The sequence below is a fragment of the Melospiza melodia genome, chromosome 8 (genome assembly GCF_035770615.1).
Source record: "Melospiza melodia melodia isolate bMelMel2 chromosome 8, bMelMel2.pri, whole genome shotgun sequence".
NCBI lineage: Eukaryota > Metazoa > Chordata > Aves > Passeriformes > Passerellidae > Melospiza > Melospiza melodia.
The window spans coordinates 181,300-196,375 of NC_086201.1; the positions used below are offsets into that span (position 1 = coordinate 181,300).

At 38.1% G+C, this 15,076-nt stretch overlaps 1 protein-coding gene across 17 annotated transcripts in view; it reads left to right on the forward strand.

Moving 5' to 3' along the window:
- Positions 1-15,076, forward strand: part of BAZ2B (bromodomain adjacent to zinc finger domain 2B) — a 110,604-nt gene that overhangs the window by 77,094 nt on the left and 18,434 nt on the right. For 9 of the 17 annotated variants that reach the window (XM_063161435.1, XM_063161446.1, XM_063161440.1 and 6 more), the window contains 9 exons: positions 3,024-3,089; positions 3,831-3,896; positions 4,549-4,593; positions 4,845-4,877; positions 6,065-6,130; positions 8,494-8,634; positions 9,385-9,639; positions 10,392-10,606; positions 12,013-12,087. In XM_063161435.1, the coding sequence (XP_063017505.1) occupies positions 3,024-3,089; positions 3,831-3,896; positions 4,549-4,593; positions 4,845-4,877; positions 6,065-6,130; positions 8,494-8,634; positions 9,385-9,639; positions 10,392-10,606; positions 12,013-12,087 (962 nt within the window). The remainder of the gene's footprint in view (positions 1-3,023; positions 3,090-3,830; positions 3,897-4,548; positions 4,594-4,844; positions 4,878-6,064; positions 6,131-8,493; positions 8,635-9,384; positions 9,640-10,391; positions 10,607-12,012; positions 12,088-15,076) is intronic. The other 8 variants (XM_063161441.1, XM_063161442.1, XM_063161447.1 and 5 more) reach the window with 2 other exon arrangements.

Below are 15,076 nucleotides of genomic sequence, written 5' to 3' on the forward strand. Positions count from 1 at the left end.
GGAGGCCCAGGAGCATCTTGCTAATATTGCTAAGTACCTGAGGGAAGGTTGCAAAGAGGTGACTTTTCTCAGAAGTACCCAGTGACAGGAGGTTCCTTCTGAACATTGGGAAACAGTTTGTCACCAAAGATGGCAACTGAGAACTGGAGCAGGTGGCCCAGAGAGGCTGTGGAGCCTCCCACGTGGATTTTCAACAGCAGCCTGGATGTGGTCTGGGTAACTGGTTCTAGGTGACCCTTCTGGGACAGGGGGATGTGGACAAGGTGACTTCAGATGTCCCTCCCAGCCTCAGCCAGTCTGCTCTTTTGTAGATCGTGACAGTTTCAACCTGTCCATTTCTCAAGGCAACGCATACTTGTTAAAGAAAAGGAGCACACTATGATTTTCAAGTGGTCCTTACATTCCGAGGGGTCCAGGGAGCAAAAATTTTTAAATTGTCAAATGTATCAAATCCAGACCTTGTTTGTCATCATCATATTCCTTCTTGATGTGTAACCTGATAAAATTCATTATTTCAATGTGCAGAGTACTTTCTTCTCTGATACAACTCTTTATTCTGATCTCTGCTGAAAAGTTTGTTTTGTTTTAACTCTAACCTTAATGGAGTTGAGAGTCCTGCATTTTGTCCACAATAGCGCCCTGCAGCATTATAGTCTGGGGGGGTGAGGCTGGACAGTGGCCAGGCAGGAAGGGACCTGGGGGTACTGGCTGACAGCCTGCTGAACATGGGCCAGCAGAGTGCCCTGGTGGCCAAGAAGGGAATCAGGAACGGTGTGGCCAGCAGGAGCAGGGAGGTCATTCTGCCCCTGTGCTCGGCACTGGTGAGGCCAAACCTCGAGTGCTGTGTCCAGGTCTGGCCCCTCTGGATGGGAAGGACGTTGGGATGCTTGAGCGTGTCCAAAGGAGAGCAACGATGCTGGAGAGGGGCTGGGAACACAAACCCTGTGAGGAACCCCTGAGGGAGCTGGGGGTGCTCAGCCTGGAGAGAAGGAGACTCAGGGCTGCCCCCATCACTCTGCACAGCTCCTGAAAGGTGCCTGTGCTCAGCTGGGGCTGGGCTCTTTCTCCAGGCCAGAGGTCACAGTCTCGAGCTGCACCAAGGGAAATATAGGTTGGATATTAGGAAAAGGTTTTTTACAGAAAGGGCGATAAAGTTCTGGAATGGTCTGCCTGGGGAGGGGTGCAGCCACCATCCCTGGATGTGTTTAACACAACCTGGATGTGGCACTCAGTGCCAGGGTTTGCTTGAGGTGCTGGGGCTGGGTTGGACTCGATGGGATTGAAGGTCTCTTCCAACCTGGTCATCCTGTGAGAGGGTGTAGCACATGCTTTCAACTTTTGCACTGTTTTGATTTAAAGTATAATGAGGGATAATAGAGATTTAGGACCATGCTGTGAGCTTCACATGGAAGCTTCATGTGGAAAAACTTCAGCATGGTCTGCGCAAGGCCTCTTGAGTTAATTTTATTGATAAGGTTGTATGGTGTTGGACTTCTCAACAGTTTGCAGAGCTCATAAACTGGAGTGTAGACTTCATGTAGCAGCTCTATTTGTCGGAAAACTTTGTACATCTTTCTCATCTGTCATTGCTCTTTTACTGTTAAATATTATAGACTGTCTTTTCTTAGGAGCTTGGTTTTGGTTACTTTACAATAAAGTATATACATCACTATGTATATACTTTATTGTATGTATCACTATGTGTCACTGTGTTCTCCAGAGAGTAAAATTTTAGAGTGATCCCTGTTCTCAGATTCTAAGGCCAGCTCACAAGAAAACAATGTATTCTGTACAGATGGGCTTTACTCATGCTGTTGGGAAAGCGTCTGCTGTTCCAGAGAAGCTCATTGAGCTTCTTTTCAAGCTTCTGGTCCAGGCTTCCCCCAGCTTGCAGGGCTATTCCATGATGTGGGTTTTGCTATTAAAACTTTACAGAAAGTCCAGCTAGATGGATGCACTTTTCTTCAAAATGGTCCTTCCTAGTCACTGTGGCTCAGTCAACTTTTTTGAGATAATCGCAAATAATGTGCTAATGAATTTTTAATAGCTAATTTAATAGACAAACCTATGCAGCACAGGTAGTGCGAAATGATTCCAGTGTTTGCAATGATTGCATTTTTCAATCAATGTAATAAGACTTGGTTCAGATTTTAGGAATTAATTTATAAAGAAAGATATATTAGAATATGGTTGCCCAGCATCCATCTGTGGAGTGTATAACTGGATAGTTTTTTTTCACCATGATGAAACATGCTTAAATATGTTGTAGTACCCATGGTTCCTGTTCCAGTTACTTCTTTTGTTACAGCATGTATACAATTCCATCACTAAACTGCATACTAAAGCTTCCAAAATTAGCATTAATTACCTGAGTGCTTTAAATATATGGATCAACTGAAGTGTACTTAGTTGAGCATGTTACCCAGGTTGCACGTGGGTGAGTGTTCCTGGCTGACAGAGCATGGGCTTTGGGTTTTTCTGAGCTCAGCTCACTGTGCTGCCTGCGGGACCATAATGGCCTGAAAGAGGCTGTGAGAACTGAGGCACAAACAGCTTCAGTACTTGGACAGACCTTGCTATTTCTTGGTCAAAGAGATCACTTCAAAACATCATGTATTTCATGGCATAGCTCACCCTTTTGTTCATTCTTAAGTAGCTTCACCATTGTCAGCTGGAATTGGAATACTCTAGTTTCCTTACTTGGTCATTAATCTGGTCCTCTTGAAGGTGTTAAAAAATAATAAAACCTTTGACAATTTAAACATGAGCACCCATGCATTACTAGATGTGGTTTCCTTCAGGGTTATACCAGACATCTAATACTACTAAAATTTCTGAACATATGGGCACATGACTAAAAGGCTGAAAGTCAATAACAAAAAAGTATGTATAAACTTTGTCATTTTTAAAATGTAAAAGTAAATGTATAAAAAAGTATAGTATGTAAAAGTATATGTATTTTTTTTTAAAGTATTGTTTCCTTTATATATATTTTTAAAGAAGTAACTTTCTTACCCTTGTAGGAAAAAATTAAGAGAATTCAGCAAATTAGGATGGAGAAAGAACTTCGAGCTCAGCAAATTTTGGAGGTACAAATAATGGCTCAAATGTTATTTTTCCACTGCCATTCTAAAATGTATTTTAGTAGTCACACATGTAGTTAGAAGCGCAACTAAATATAGCAGCTCTAATGACCTTATTTCTGAAGGCCAGTTCAAATATATGTCTTAAATTATTTTTCTTAAATGATCAACATAAACCGTGATCCATAATCTTACAAATATTCACACTTGGGCTCACGGTTTTCTGTCAGCATAGTCTTGTGCATACATAAGTTAACAGCAGAACAATTCCTTAGTTAGAGAAAAAGTTTGCAGTAGTAGGATGTACAATACAGTGCTGTGGGTGTGCTCTGTATGAAATGCAGTGGGTTTAAAAATACTATGGCTGTATTAGAGTATACTCTACAGGTTTGCTAGTGTAGTAGCAAAGATAGATTGCTAATTTTCAAGTCTCCATTGACATAAAAATTAATAGTAATCTCTTTGCTGTTTCTGTGTTTACCTGCCTTCTTAAGATAGCCAGTTTTGAGTGAAACAGTTTTGAGTAGGAAATTTTGGTTGAAATTTTTTGTTTGAAATTTTGGTTGAATTTTTTTAAAAGTAACTGAAATGTGAATTGATTGATCGTGAAAGCTGCATCACAGATTTCTTGCAATGTACACAATAAGTGATGATGTTCTTAACTTCTAAAGATACATAACTTTGCTTCTAGTCAGATTATTTTCAAGTTGTGATTGTGCTGTTGTGTGACCTGTTTTGCATGCACAGGCGAAAAAGAAAAAGAAGGAAGAAGCAGCAAATGCCAAATTATTGGAAGCGGAAAAACGAATAAAGGTTAGTTTAGAGGAGCTCCAAAAACAAGAACTGTGTTATTATATGTTGCAGTGTGATGTAACATAACTCAAATAATTATTCATAATGTATGTAGATGCATAAAAGCAATAGATTTGGGAGGCTGTTCATTGATGCTGAAGCTGTACAAAGAGACAGCAAATAATGACATGTATGTATCGTTATAAAAAGCCATGAAGCATATGCAGAGGAGTTTGCGGCATACACACACAGATATACAGAGACAGTACTTTATATGCCAACCATATACCATGGTTGGCATAACAAAATGTTCTGCAGTAACATTATTCACAATATTCTTTTAAGCACACTGTATCAAAAAATGATGTTTCTTGGCGAGCATAGTATTTTCTAGGCTGTAATGCATGCAAAACTACAGAACTCTTTTACAAATACTGGAAAATACAGTGTCTGTGTGTGTGTATATAAGTACTGTTGCTGCTTCGGCATTCTAGGTGTGTTCTAACACGGAACTCCCAGCTCACCAGACTTACTGTCATGTGTGCTGTGTATAGTTCTCTGTAAGTTAGGATTTAAGTCAGATGTACTGTTTTAGTGTGGTAGAACTGTGCAATGTCGTAAGTAAATTTTTATTGATGTTTTAAAAAAATACACTTCTGTTCTTCTGTTGAAGGAGAAAGAGATGAGAAGGCAGCAGGCCGTTCTTCTGAAGCACCAGGTTGGTATAAGTTTGGTTGACCAAACAGACAGAATGCCAATTGTCAGCTACTACTTTCAGTTGGAAGGGTGGGGGGTAGAATCCTCAAAATATGCCCTTTTTAAACTTCTGGGTTTGATTCCTGCACAGATTTTCTTTTGCCTTATGATTTTTTGCTTTGCTTTGGTATTGGGGTCTTTTGGGGGATGATAAAGTGGTTTTATGACTTTGTGATTTCTGTTTCATAATGTTGTGCCAACTCTTTCTACCAGGAGTTGGAGAGGCATAGACTAGATATGGTATGGGTATGTTTATTTTTGTACATCTAACACCGCATTGTGATTTGGTTGTGATATGGTTGTCATAGCAATGCATAAAATGTAGCACTGGCTGCTGTCATATTACATACTGCTGCATGGCTTTACAGCACAGTGCATTGCATACATCTGCTTGTCTTGTCTGTTAAGGAAAAAAAAACATGTCTTGAACATGTGTATAAATTGAATGTGGCAATAACTAAATGTGGTTTTTAACCAGGGATCTATGTTACTGATGTCCCAGTAAAAGTCTGACTAGTATATAAAATTAGGGATTGATGCAAAATCACTAGGATGGTCACTTGGATGATTTTTGCAAGCCTTGTCCCATTCACTGGGAATGAGTCCAGACATTTTAAATACCATTTGAATTAACCTGTTTTAGAAATCAGGGTGATGTCTCCCCCTTGTAAGATACTGAGGAAATAGCTTTCAGTTGGTGGTAAATACATAATGTTATAAATATACAATGAAATATTAGAACGTAATCCTAGCCTCACTAAATTAGATTATAAAATTCCTATAGCCTTTACTGGGGCCAAGATTTGCTCTTCAGCTGTTAAGCTGAAGGAAAATCCCCTGTACTTAGTGCCTTAGAATACTGCTCCTTAATGTATTTGAAGCTACTGACATAATTTACTGAGGGACAGGCATCAGTAAATGCAAGTGTTGTTGCATATGTATATGCACCACTACTGGCTTGATTAAAACTGATCTAGAGCTGATAAAAGTAATCATGTTAATTTGTTGCTTGGTTAGAAAAATGTTAATACTTGCAATGTTTGAAAAAAACAGTTTAAAATTTCTGCTGAATTGGCTATTGAAGAAGTAAATTGCAAGTTCCATCATAGCAGATGTAAGGTAACTGACCTGTTCCAGCCAACCATTATGCTTTTTGTTCTGCCAGCTTATGAAGGAGCATCACAACTGACCATAAGTAAATCTGTATGCTTCTTATTTACACTGTCTCCATGTTCATTGCTTTACCTTTTTGCTTTTGATTGTTCTTGTATTTGCTTTCTAAACCCGAACTAAAACATGCACAGACTTGGCCATTCTTGTCCTATATTTAGTATTTACTGTGACTTGTCTATTAATGCCAAATTTGTTACTCTGCTTTTTTACTGATTTGAAAATGTGGTTTAGTTTTGCTCTAATATTACCCGCTTCAATAGGAACGAGAACGGAGAAGACAACATATGATGCTTATGAAAGCCATGGAAGCACGTAAAAAAGCAGAAGTGAGTATTAACTCTGAAAGTTTGAAGTTCTCATAGTTTTGTTCTGCAGTCATCTGTAGAAGAGCAATGTCCTTTTACATTATGTATAATTTGATTTGTGTACATTGCAGCAGTAGGACAAGAATCATTAGGCACAAATTGGAATACAGGAAATTCTGTACAAACTTAAAAAACTTTTTTACTTGGAGAGAGATGGTTGAACATTGGCACAGATGGCCCAGTTTTGAGAGTTCTGGATGTTTTTGAGAAGAAACAGAAGTAAAATACAAAAAAACCCCACAATTACTCATTTGCTTTTTGGTTTACATTTATGTATTTCTGTATCCTGGGCCTTTTTTTTTAAGTCTATATCCTTAAACTTTTGTAAATAAAGTGCAGATAATGAGGATATTGAAGTAAGATAGCCATCATTATAGCAAGTAGTTGTTAAGGAAATTGTCAAAACTTCTTTCTAGGATGTATTTGCAAATTTCAATAAATGCAACTGACCAAACCCAAGAAAAACTGAATAATAGTTCATTACAAGGAAATAGGGGAAGATGATACCCCAAGCACCCATTCCACTGTTGGAAGTCTGGATACCAGGCTAAATGGTCATTTAGTCTGATCCAGTGCTCCAATTATATTCTTACTCTAACAGATATAGAGCAGTGTTTATTTCAACCAGTAGAAGTAATATTTAAATAGATTTATGAAATGTAGTACAGCGTAAAGTTTTCAGTTTTAATCATAACTATAAATTTCTGTGTGGACACATAAATATCCATATATACATCTCTGGTTTTCTTCTGTTGTAGAGCATTTCAAATTGGCAAAAACAAGTTGTAAGCAATGCCAGCTGATCTTGGGACATTGACATAGGCTAAGATAAAAGGCAATAAACCATTTTGTCCATTGGGATTTTTCAATACAAGATGTCTCTTATGAACTCAGGGTAGATAAAGAGGGCCTGCGTTGGCAGTACAGAGGGTGCTTACACAGCTGTAGGGTAGCAAGCAAGTGGGCAGATGGGTAGTTCTGAATGTCAGTGCATTTTTTTCTGCCAGTGTAAATTTACTGCTCCAAATATGTTCTTTGTATGTAACATGAAATTCGATCTTGCTTTCCACTAAAGACTGTAGTAGTAGAAGTCATGATCTCTGTGCACTCACAGTGGTTATCCACAGTTGTCAATAGTGGTCTGATAATACTCCATGTAGAATCAAAAGGAAGAATAAAAAGTCATGGGGCCTGCCAGAACTCTACAGAGAAGTCAGTGGTTAATACTGACCTACAAATGCAGCTGAGCCCTGACTTAGTATTGCCCATACTCTCATTGTTGCAAAATATGGTGGTAGTAAATGGAAGAGACTAGAGAGACCTCTTAAACTAACAGAATAGTAGGGAGTGGTTCTGAGTAATGGGAGGCGTCTTAGCTTGGTTCTTTAGCCCTTCTGTGTCCACAGGTGAAAAGCACATGCAGCATCTTCAGTTTTGTATTGTATCAGGTTCTTGAGTGGAGGCACATGCACATACGTGTGTTTGTTTATACACACAGTTCTGTGCTCTGAACAGGTGGTGCTGGTGTGTGCCAGATTCCATACATTTTACACTTGATATTGGTTGCACAGAGGTATGTGGGCAGTTGTGTCATCAGGACAGTGGATTGGCAGCAGAAACCCTGGCACGGGGATGGGAAAGGCCATGGGAGCTCTAGGTTCATTGTCTTGGCATGTCACAGAGTTGGTGCAGTATTGGTGTGACTCCACTGTGGAGAGTGTTGCAGAGACAGTAGATGCTTGACTTGTCACTTGATGATCTGTGTGTTCTTTATAAGACATAAAGGACAAAATGTTCAGTTTTAGGTTGCATGCAAAGTGTATGGTAATTCAAGGCCAGAAGCTACCTGTGTTTGAAAAGATTGGTTGTGTTTTATAAGGCATTCATACTTAGTTTATGCATTATGGGACTTTTTCAGCCATGTATTTTTCAGAGAGGTTTCTTGAGTGGTCTCTGCTGCAGCAGGTGCAGATTAACAATACTGGGGTGTAAGCAGAGCCTTTAAAATCAGGTGCCTTGCATGGCAATTCTTTGCCATATTTTCACTCAGTCATCTTTCTTAAATGGCACTTATAGAGTTTTTCTTTGCAAACATACTTAAAACCTGTGTGTCTGTGGACAGGAGAGAAAAAAGTGAATCTTAGATTGCTTTACAAATTCAGTGATTTTGTTCTAGTTTTCCCCTCCCCTTTACTTTATTTCAGGTTCCCTAATTGATGTGGCGATTCTTAAGGTTACAGAACTAGTGTTCTTCAAATTCTTAGATTGTTCCTTTGTAAGTTTAATATGTGGGGTTTATTTTTTTCCCTTTTAATTCTCTTAAGGAAAAAGAGCGGCTAAAGCAAGAGAAACGTGATGAAAAAAGATTAAATAAGGAACGTAAACTGGAACAGCGAAGATTGGAATTAGAAATGGCAAAGGAGCTAAAGAAGCCTAATGAAGATATGTGCTTAGCAGACCAGAAGGTAATCACAACTACGTAGACTTACTTTCTTGCTTCTTGTTTTTGTATTTTATAATTCTGTCAATAACTTTCTTCTTGCACTCACACTCAAAGCATTCAAGTTTTAATTGAGGTAATTAGAGAGCTATTTGAAGTACATACAAATACAAGATACTAGAACACTACACAGTAGCATATGTTTATGTAAAAGCTTTTTGTTTAAAAGAGGCCTGCTTCCTAAAAGCGTGATTGCTTTTTAAAAATTCTTTACTCAAGCTATTTTTACACCAGGAATGTGCATCATGTCTCAGTACACAGGCACTATATAGTTATCTAGAGAACTCTTACAAGTTGTTGCTCAAAAAGAATTACTCTCCCAGTCTTCCAACTTCTTAGTTTTTGTCCGTAAGAACTTGACGAAGGTTGGTTGGAGTCAAAGTCTGTTCCAGAGAAGTTCCTTCCATTTTCCCTTAAATAGTTTTACACTACCTTTTACAGTAATTTGGCTCAGAATAGCTCTTTACAATGTCACCTGGCCAAAAAGGAAGTATTTCGTAATCTCTTGCCTTGTGTAATTTGTGAACACGTAAATGTGTTTCAGCATTGAACGGGCAAGGGTGCAGGGTACCCCTTGGAAGGAAGGTTGCCTGTACCTTCCAGCATTGTCATGCTGTAGGTCAGAAGGAAGTGTCAATCAATTTTCCCAGCTGTTATAAAAAATTTCTTTTGAAATATGCTACCGAATCTTTCACTTTTTTTCTTTGCTTTCCAGCCTTTCCCAGAGCTGCCTCGCATCCCAGGCCTTGTTCTTGATGGAAGCACATTTTCTGATTGTCTCATGGTAGTGCAGTTCCTGCGTAACTTCGGTAAAGTTCTTGGCTTTGATGTGGCCATAGATGTTCCCTCCCTGAGTGTGCTTCAAGAGGGTTTGCTCAACATAGGGGACAGCATGGGAGAAGTACAGGACTTGCTTGTGAAACTTGTCTCTGCAGCTGTGTGCGATCCTGGACTTGGTACAGGATACAAGGTAAAAAGAAAAAATCCATAGTAAACACCCTGTATATACAAATGCATTCTTCATAATGTGTCTCTGACACCTCTCTCCTATGGATTTCTTTTGACTTTCTTAATTCTTTTCTTGAGTGTCATGGTTCTAATGTTACTCCAAAACTTTGTGTCCCATCAGCCTTCCCATTTTCCGGACATGATAAATTTCAGTGCATTTTCTCTTCACACAAACACACATCCCATTTTTATTTGGATCTTTTGTAGGGCACTGTCACATCTGTGTCCATGTCTTTTAACTCCTTTCCAACCATTCCTTTGCATTCTTATCCTCATGTTATATTCTCAGGGAATTTTGCTATTTCTTTCCTTAAGGTCTGCTGTCTAGGTCACTGCATCAAAACCTCAATTCATTCATGACTCTCTTTCTTACTGGCCTTCTTTTTCAGCTTTCTTCCACTCTAGAGTTCTTCATAGTATCATTGTACACAGCAGTATTCATGAATTTTCAGATGGACCATGCCTTTGTACATGTAATCCATTTAATTATTGCTAATAGTATCTCTGTTTTTAAAAACTTAGAGGTGAAGGCATTCTAATTTGTTTCTGTATTTAAGATTTACATTTGAATAGTCTCAGAGAATAATCATGTTTGATGTACTTATGTAAAAATGCAAACAAGCCCATACTGTCTTCTATGAACAATAATATAGCCTACAAAGGAAAATGGTGTTTTTAAAACATGACTGTTTGAAATTTCTTTGTTCTTTTTAGGCTAAAACTATTCTTGGGGAGCACTTACTGAATGTTGGTATCAATCGAGATAATGTGTCTGAGATTCTGCAGATTTTCATGGAGGCTCATTGTGGGCAAACGGAGCTGACAGAGAGCTTGAAGACAAAAGCTTTTCAGGCACATTCTCCAGCTCAGAAAGCATCAGTGCTTGCTTTTCTGGTCAATGAGTTAGCATGCAGCAAAAGTGTAGTAAGGTAAGATTTTTCCCAAACAGGTGTGTGAAAATAAAATCATAAAAAATGTTGTAGTTCAGAAATACTGTGTATTCACTGTATTCTGTTACAGGGGGACTACTTATGTTCTTCTTACAATGAAAGCTGAAATTGGTTGAGTTACTGCTTCTTATTTTTATGTACTGTTGATATGATGGAAGAATATAACTTTTCTGTGTTTGGTCTGTAATTCTGTTTTCAAAGCTTGAACCAAAATTTCTCTAGCAATTTTAGGAATAAAATATGAGGTTGATTGCCAAGAAATTCACTAGGTATTCTAGGGAATAATTTAGAAGAGTTGTTCAAGGCTTCTGCAGTACACTATTTTCCCTTTTTACCTTTTGTTTTTGAAGATGTTTTGAAGATGTTTCTTTAAGTAGGGTCATAAGGTGAGGTGGCAAGTATCATTGTAGTAATTCAAGAAAGTGTATATGTTGCATTTGTGGTCAGTAGTGTATAGTATTTCATAATTTTAAATCCCCCTTATGTTCAACAACTTGTTAAAACCCACCAATGTGGAACAAAAAGTTAGGAAATGCCTTTTTCTGGGATACCTTTTCTTCCACAGACTGTCTATGCTGAAGTGTTTCATGACCTAATTGAGTGTTGCTTTGTTTCTTGGTGTATTCTGCTGGGTTTGGTACCCTGTGCTGCAAAAGTTAATCAGGGTCATGTAAAGCAGGAATGGAAGAGATGCTTCAGGTTTTCCGAAGTTGGAAGATAGCAGAAGTGGGCAGTGCAAGTGCTGTGCATCAACTGTTCAAGAAAGTTCATGTGTATCAGTCAAATTCATCATAGAAAGAAACTTCCTCTTGTTGCAGATGACTCTTAGGTCCTGTTTGTAGAAATGATCACTTAGAACTTGAGTTTCTATATTTTGATCATAGAAACAATGGTAATCTGGTGAATTGCTGAGGCCAGGATGTCTCGGACACGGGCACGCAGATGGTGGCTGCACCAAAGCCCTCTTTTTGGTTCTTCAGTTTCTGCAGCGAAAAGTGAATGTTGGATTGTAGGTCCCAGAGATCCTAGGTAGAATACTTCAGATGTACCAGTGGTAACTGTTTTTTCATCACAGGGCTATATGCTTTGTGGCAAAGACATTTGGAGGCTTGACACTGAACTAGAGCTATGAAAAGAAATGTTGAGTGCCATGCTCCTTGTGGAAAGAAAACTGAGTGATATTGGGGATAAAGACTGACATAAGTACAGCAGTGTGCTACATTGGCATTCCTAGTATTGTGATTTCCTATATTTAAAATTATTTATTTTGAAATTTAAGGATTTCTCAAAAGATAGTTATTTGAGGGAAAAGTGTCTATATGTAATGTCTATCAGAAAAAAGATACGTAAGTTCACGGTTAATGGATTATTTTCATCTTTGACAGTGAAATTGATAAAAACATTGATTATATGTCAAACTTAAGGAGAGATAAATGGATGGTTGAAGGCAAACTTCGGAAGTAAGTTTCATTTCCTTAAATATTACAATATTTTGCTTTTTTGCCTTTGTTCACATGCACTGCTCTATAGGGAATTGGTTCTAAGCATAAAATCAGCTGATGAAGTTACAGGTTTACCAAGATATTAGTAATCAAACTGCTTAATTAAGACAGATGTGGGTTTAGGATGTTGCAACACCAGTCTTTTACAGTCTATTAAAGATGCATGAGATTCAGAGGGTTAGTGTCACTCAGATTTGGAGCAAAGTCAAGTCTAATTTTGTATTCTTTGGAGGAAACAAAAGACTTTTAATTGGAATATTAAAGGAGCCATACAATTGTTATTGACATAATCAAAGTTTATTTGGACCTACCAAAATTTCCAGTGTTCATTCTGAAAGGCATTTTAAGACAATGTGATTTTCATACAACAATTGCCAATTGAATTTTGCTAATTTATGTTATCTTAGTGTTTCTCATCTGTCAATGTCACGTCGTTCCCTATAGCTAGGGATCATATGTAGAATGCAAGCTTTGAGATATTTTTTATATTTCTTATATTTCTGTTTAAGGTAAAATTCGAACTTCTTAAAGGTTGTCAGTTTCATATTCACTGTTCTCCCATCCTACAAGACAAAATTCCATACAGCAACCATACTGGCTCCAACTATCAGGAAGCTGGACGGCATAAAGTTAATGAATCACAGGGGGTAAAAACGCATAGCCAGACTCTGCTTTTTTTTTTTCTTTGTCATCTTTACCTCTTGCTAGGAACGGTAAATCCTTTCTTAGTCCTTGCTTTAGGTACTTCCATTTCTAATCTTATGTCTCCATTTTTTCCCTTTAATGTATCTCAGAAGGAAGAAGGAAAGAAGTAAAGAAGAAGGACAAGAGGGAGGTAGATGAAAAAATTAGACCAATAAAAAGACATTTTCTACTAATACTACAAATCCCAGTCTGCACAGAGTTAATGTATTTTAACCTTTAGGTTAACCCAGTTACTATTTTCCTGTCTTCATCTGTGTCCCCTCTATGGGATATGGTTTAAGAAGTGTTTATGAAGTTCTGATGTAGCCAATTTACCATTAGCAAAATGGGACCCTTCCCTGTTCTTGTCTTCTTAGGGCCTGCTTAGTCTTTCTCTCCCTCCATCAAACTGTAAGTACTTGTAGATGTAGGATCTTCCCTTTTCCTTATAATCTCTCATTTCTTCCCTGTCAAGTAGTGAGCATCATACTCTGAAGTCCCAAGCTCGTCCTCCTTGCTACAATAATTTTTCCATTTCTTGGAATTTTGCCTCGTGTGTGGATTTTGGGGTCCAGTGGTGCTCTCCCTATTTTTGAGTGCAAGTACTGCAGCAGAGCTTAGAAAGGTTGTTTTTCTGCTTCTTTGAATTCAATGAGCTTGATTCACCTCTCTCAATCTTGGATTCAAAATTATTGAGTTTTCCACTTTTTCTGATGAATTCCAAGAAGGTTCTAGAAGACTCTTCTTCAATCAATTTTAAACAATATTTTCTTCTTTATGATGTCAATTGTGTTTTCCATAAACGCTTACAACTGTTCTGGGGCTTCTCTGAAATGAAATCTGTACACATCAGTCTTCTTTTTTGCTATTTTTTTCTGCTTCCAGACTTCATTCTTACATGTTGTCTTCCCCATCCATTCACATCTTGATCTAATTTTTAAGCATCCTAGTCCCAAGGGGTTTTGCATGGCAATAACTGGTTAGTTGGGTGCTCGCTGTGAGATCAAGAGCTGTAACCTCTTTTCACATGCCTGCAGACCTTTACGTGCCCCTCCTGCGGGAAGTGTGTAGGGGATGAGTAACGGAGGCTGAGGAATGGATTTATGTAGTCTCAGCCTGTTTGGCCAGTGTTTGCTGTCATTAATCTTCAAACCACTGTGTCCAGGTTGGCTACAAGTATATTCAAGGGGGATGAGAAAAGATTCTATCTGCATCACATGTGTTCGATGAAGGAGGTTTTAATTTTTGCGGTTATGTTCTCATTTTTTAAGGACATAAGCTGGGGAGGAGGGCAAAAATAAATGCAAAAGCCTGTTCTTGACAGATGTAAATAAGCAACAGTAAAATCCCAGGTTGGAAAACAGAATCACTGTATTTTGTTTTAAGGAATGCTTTGCCTCTCACCCCTTTCCCCACTCTTCCCTCCTTTTCTCCTCCTTCCCTCAAGGATCTTAATAAGTGTAATGTAGATGATTAGAAATCTGAGTTCTGAACTGCCTGGACTGTTTCTGCTTAGCTGATCTACAATGAGAGGTTGCATCTAATTCCTTCTCTGTCACATTTTGCTGTGAATCTTGGTACTAATCCCTTTTTTTGTAAAGGTGCCTATCTCATATGATCAAGTCATCTTTCTTTGTGCTGTCTATGTGACAGCTGTGGTCAGACTCTCACCTGAGATGATTCTGTGTTTTTTTTTTTTAATACTAGATAATCAAAGTCTCAGCATCTCCTTTTCTATTACATGTCTGCTCTTTGGCATCTCTTTTATAGTGAGATTAACATAAAACTGAATAAAAATGAAATACTGCCTCTTAAAGAATTAGATAATAATAATTTGGTTTAATAACTTGTTTATTATAATAATTTGTTTTTATAAAGGACTTGAGTTTTTCACTGCAACAGTGTTCTTTTCACATGCCAGTGTTTTGGTATACTCTGTGTAAGTTAATTTCTGTTGAATGAAGCCATTTCAGCTGTAAATGATGATGGTATATGAAAACCAGCATCACTAAGGGGAGAAATTGCGCCCTGAGTTTAGGTAGGAGATGCTAATGCTTTTTTACCAGACTTTAATTTTTTGAGACGCAAGGTGAAGTACGTGAAAAGTACAATGTTCAGAATTTCTTTGCCTTGGTACTACCTACTACATACATGCAAAAATTATGGGGGAGGCATGAACACTAAGTCAGAAGGTGAATTTTCCTTTTGTGATCTAGTTAGCATTATAGTTGAGATTAGAGCAGGCTTAAGTCAATCATCTGGT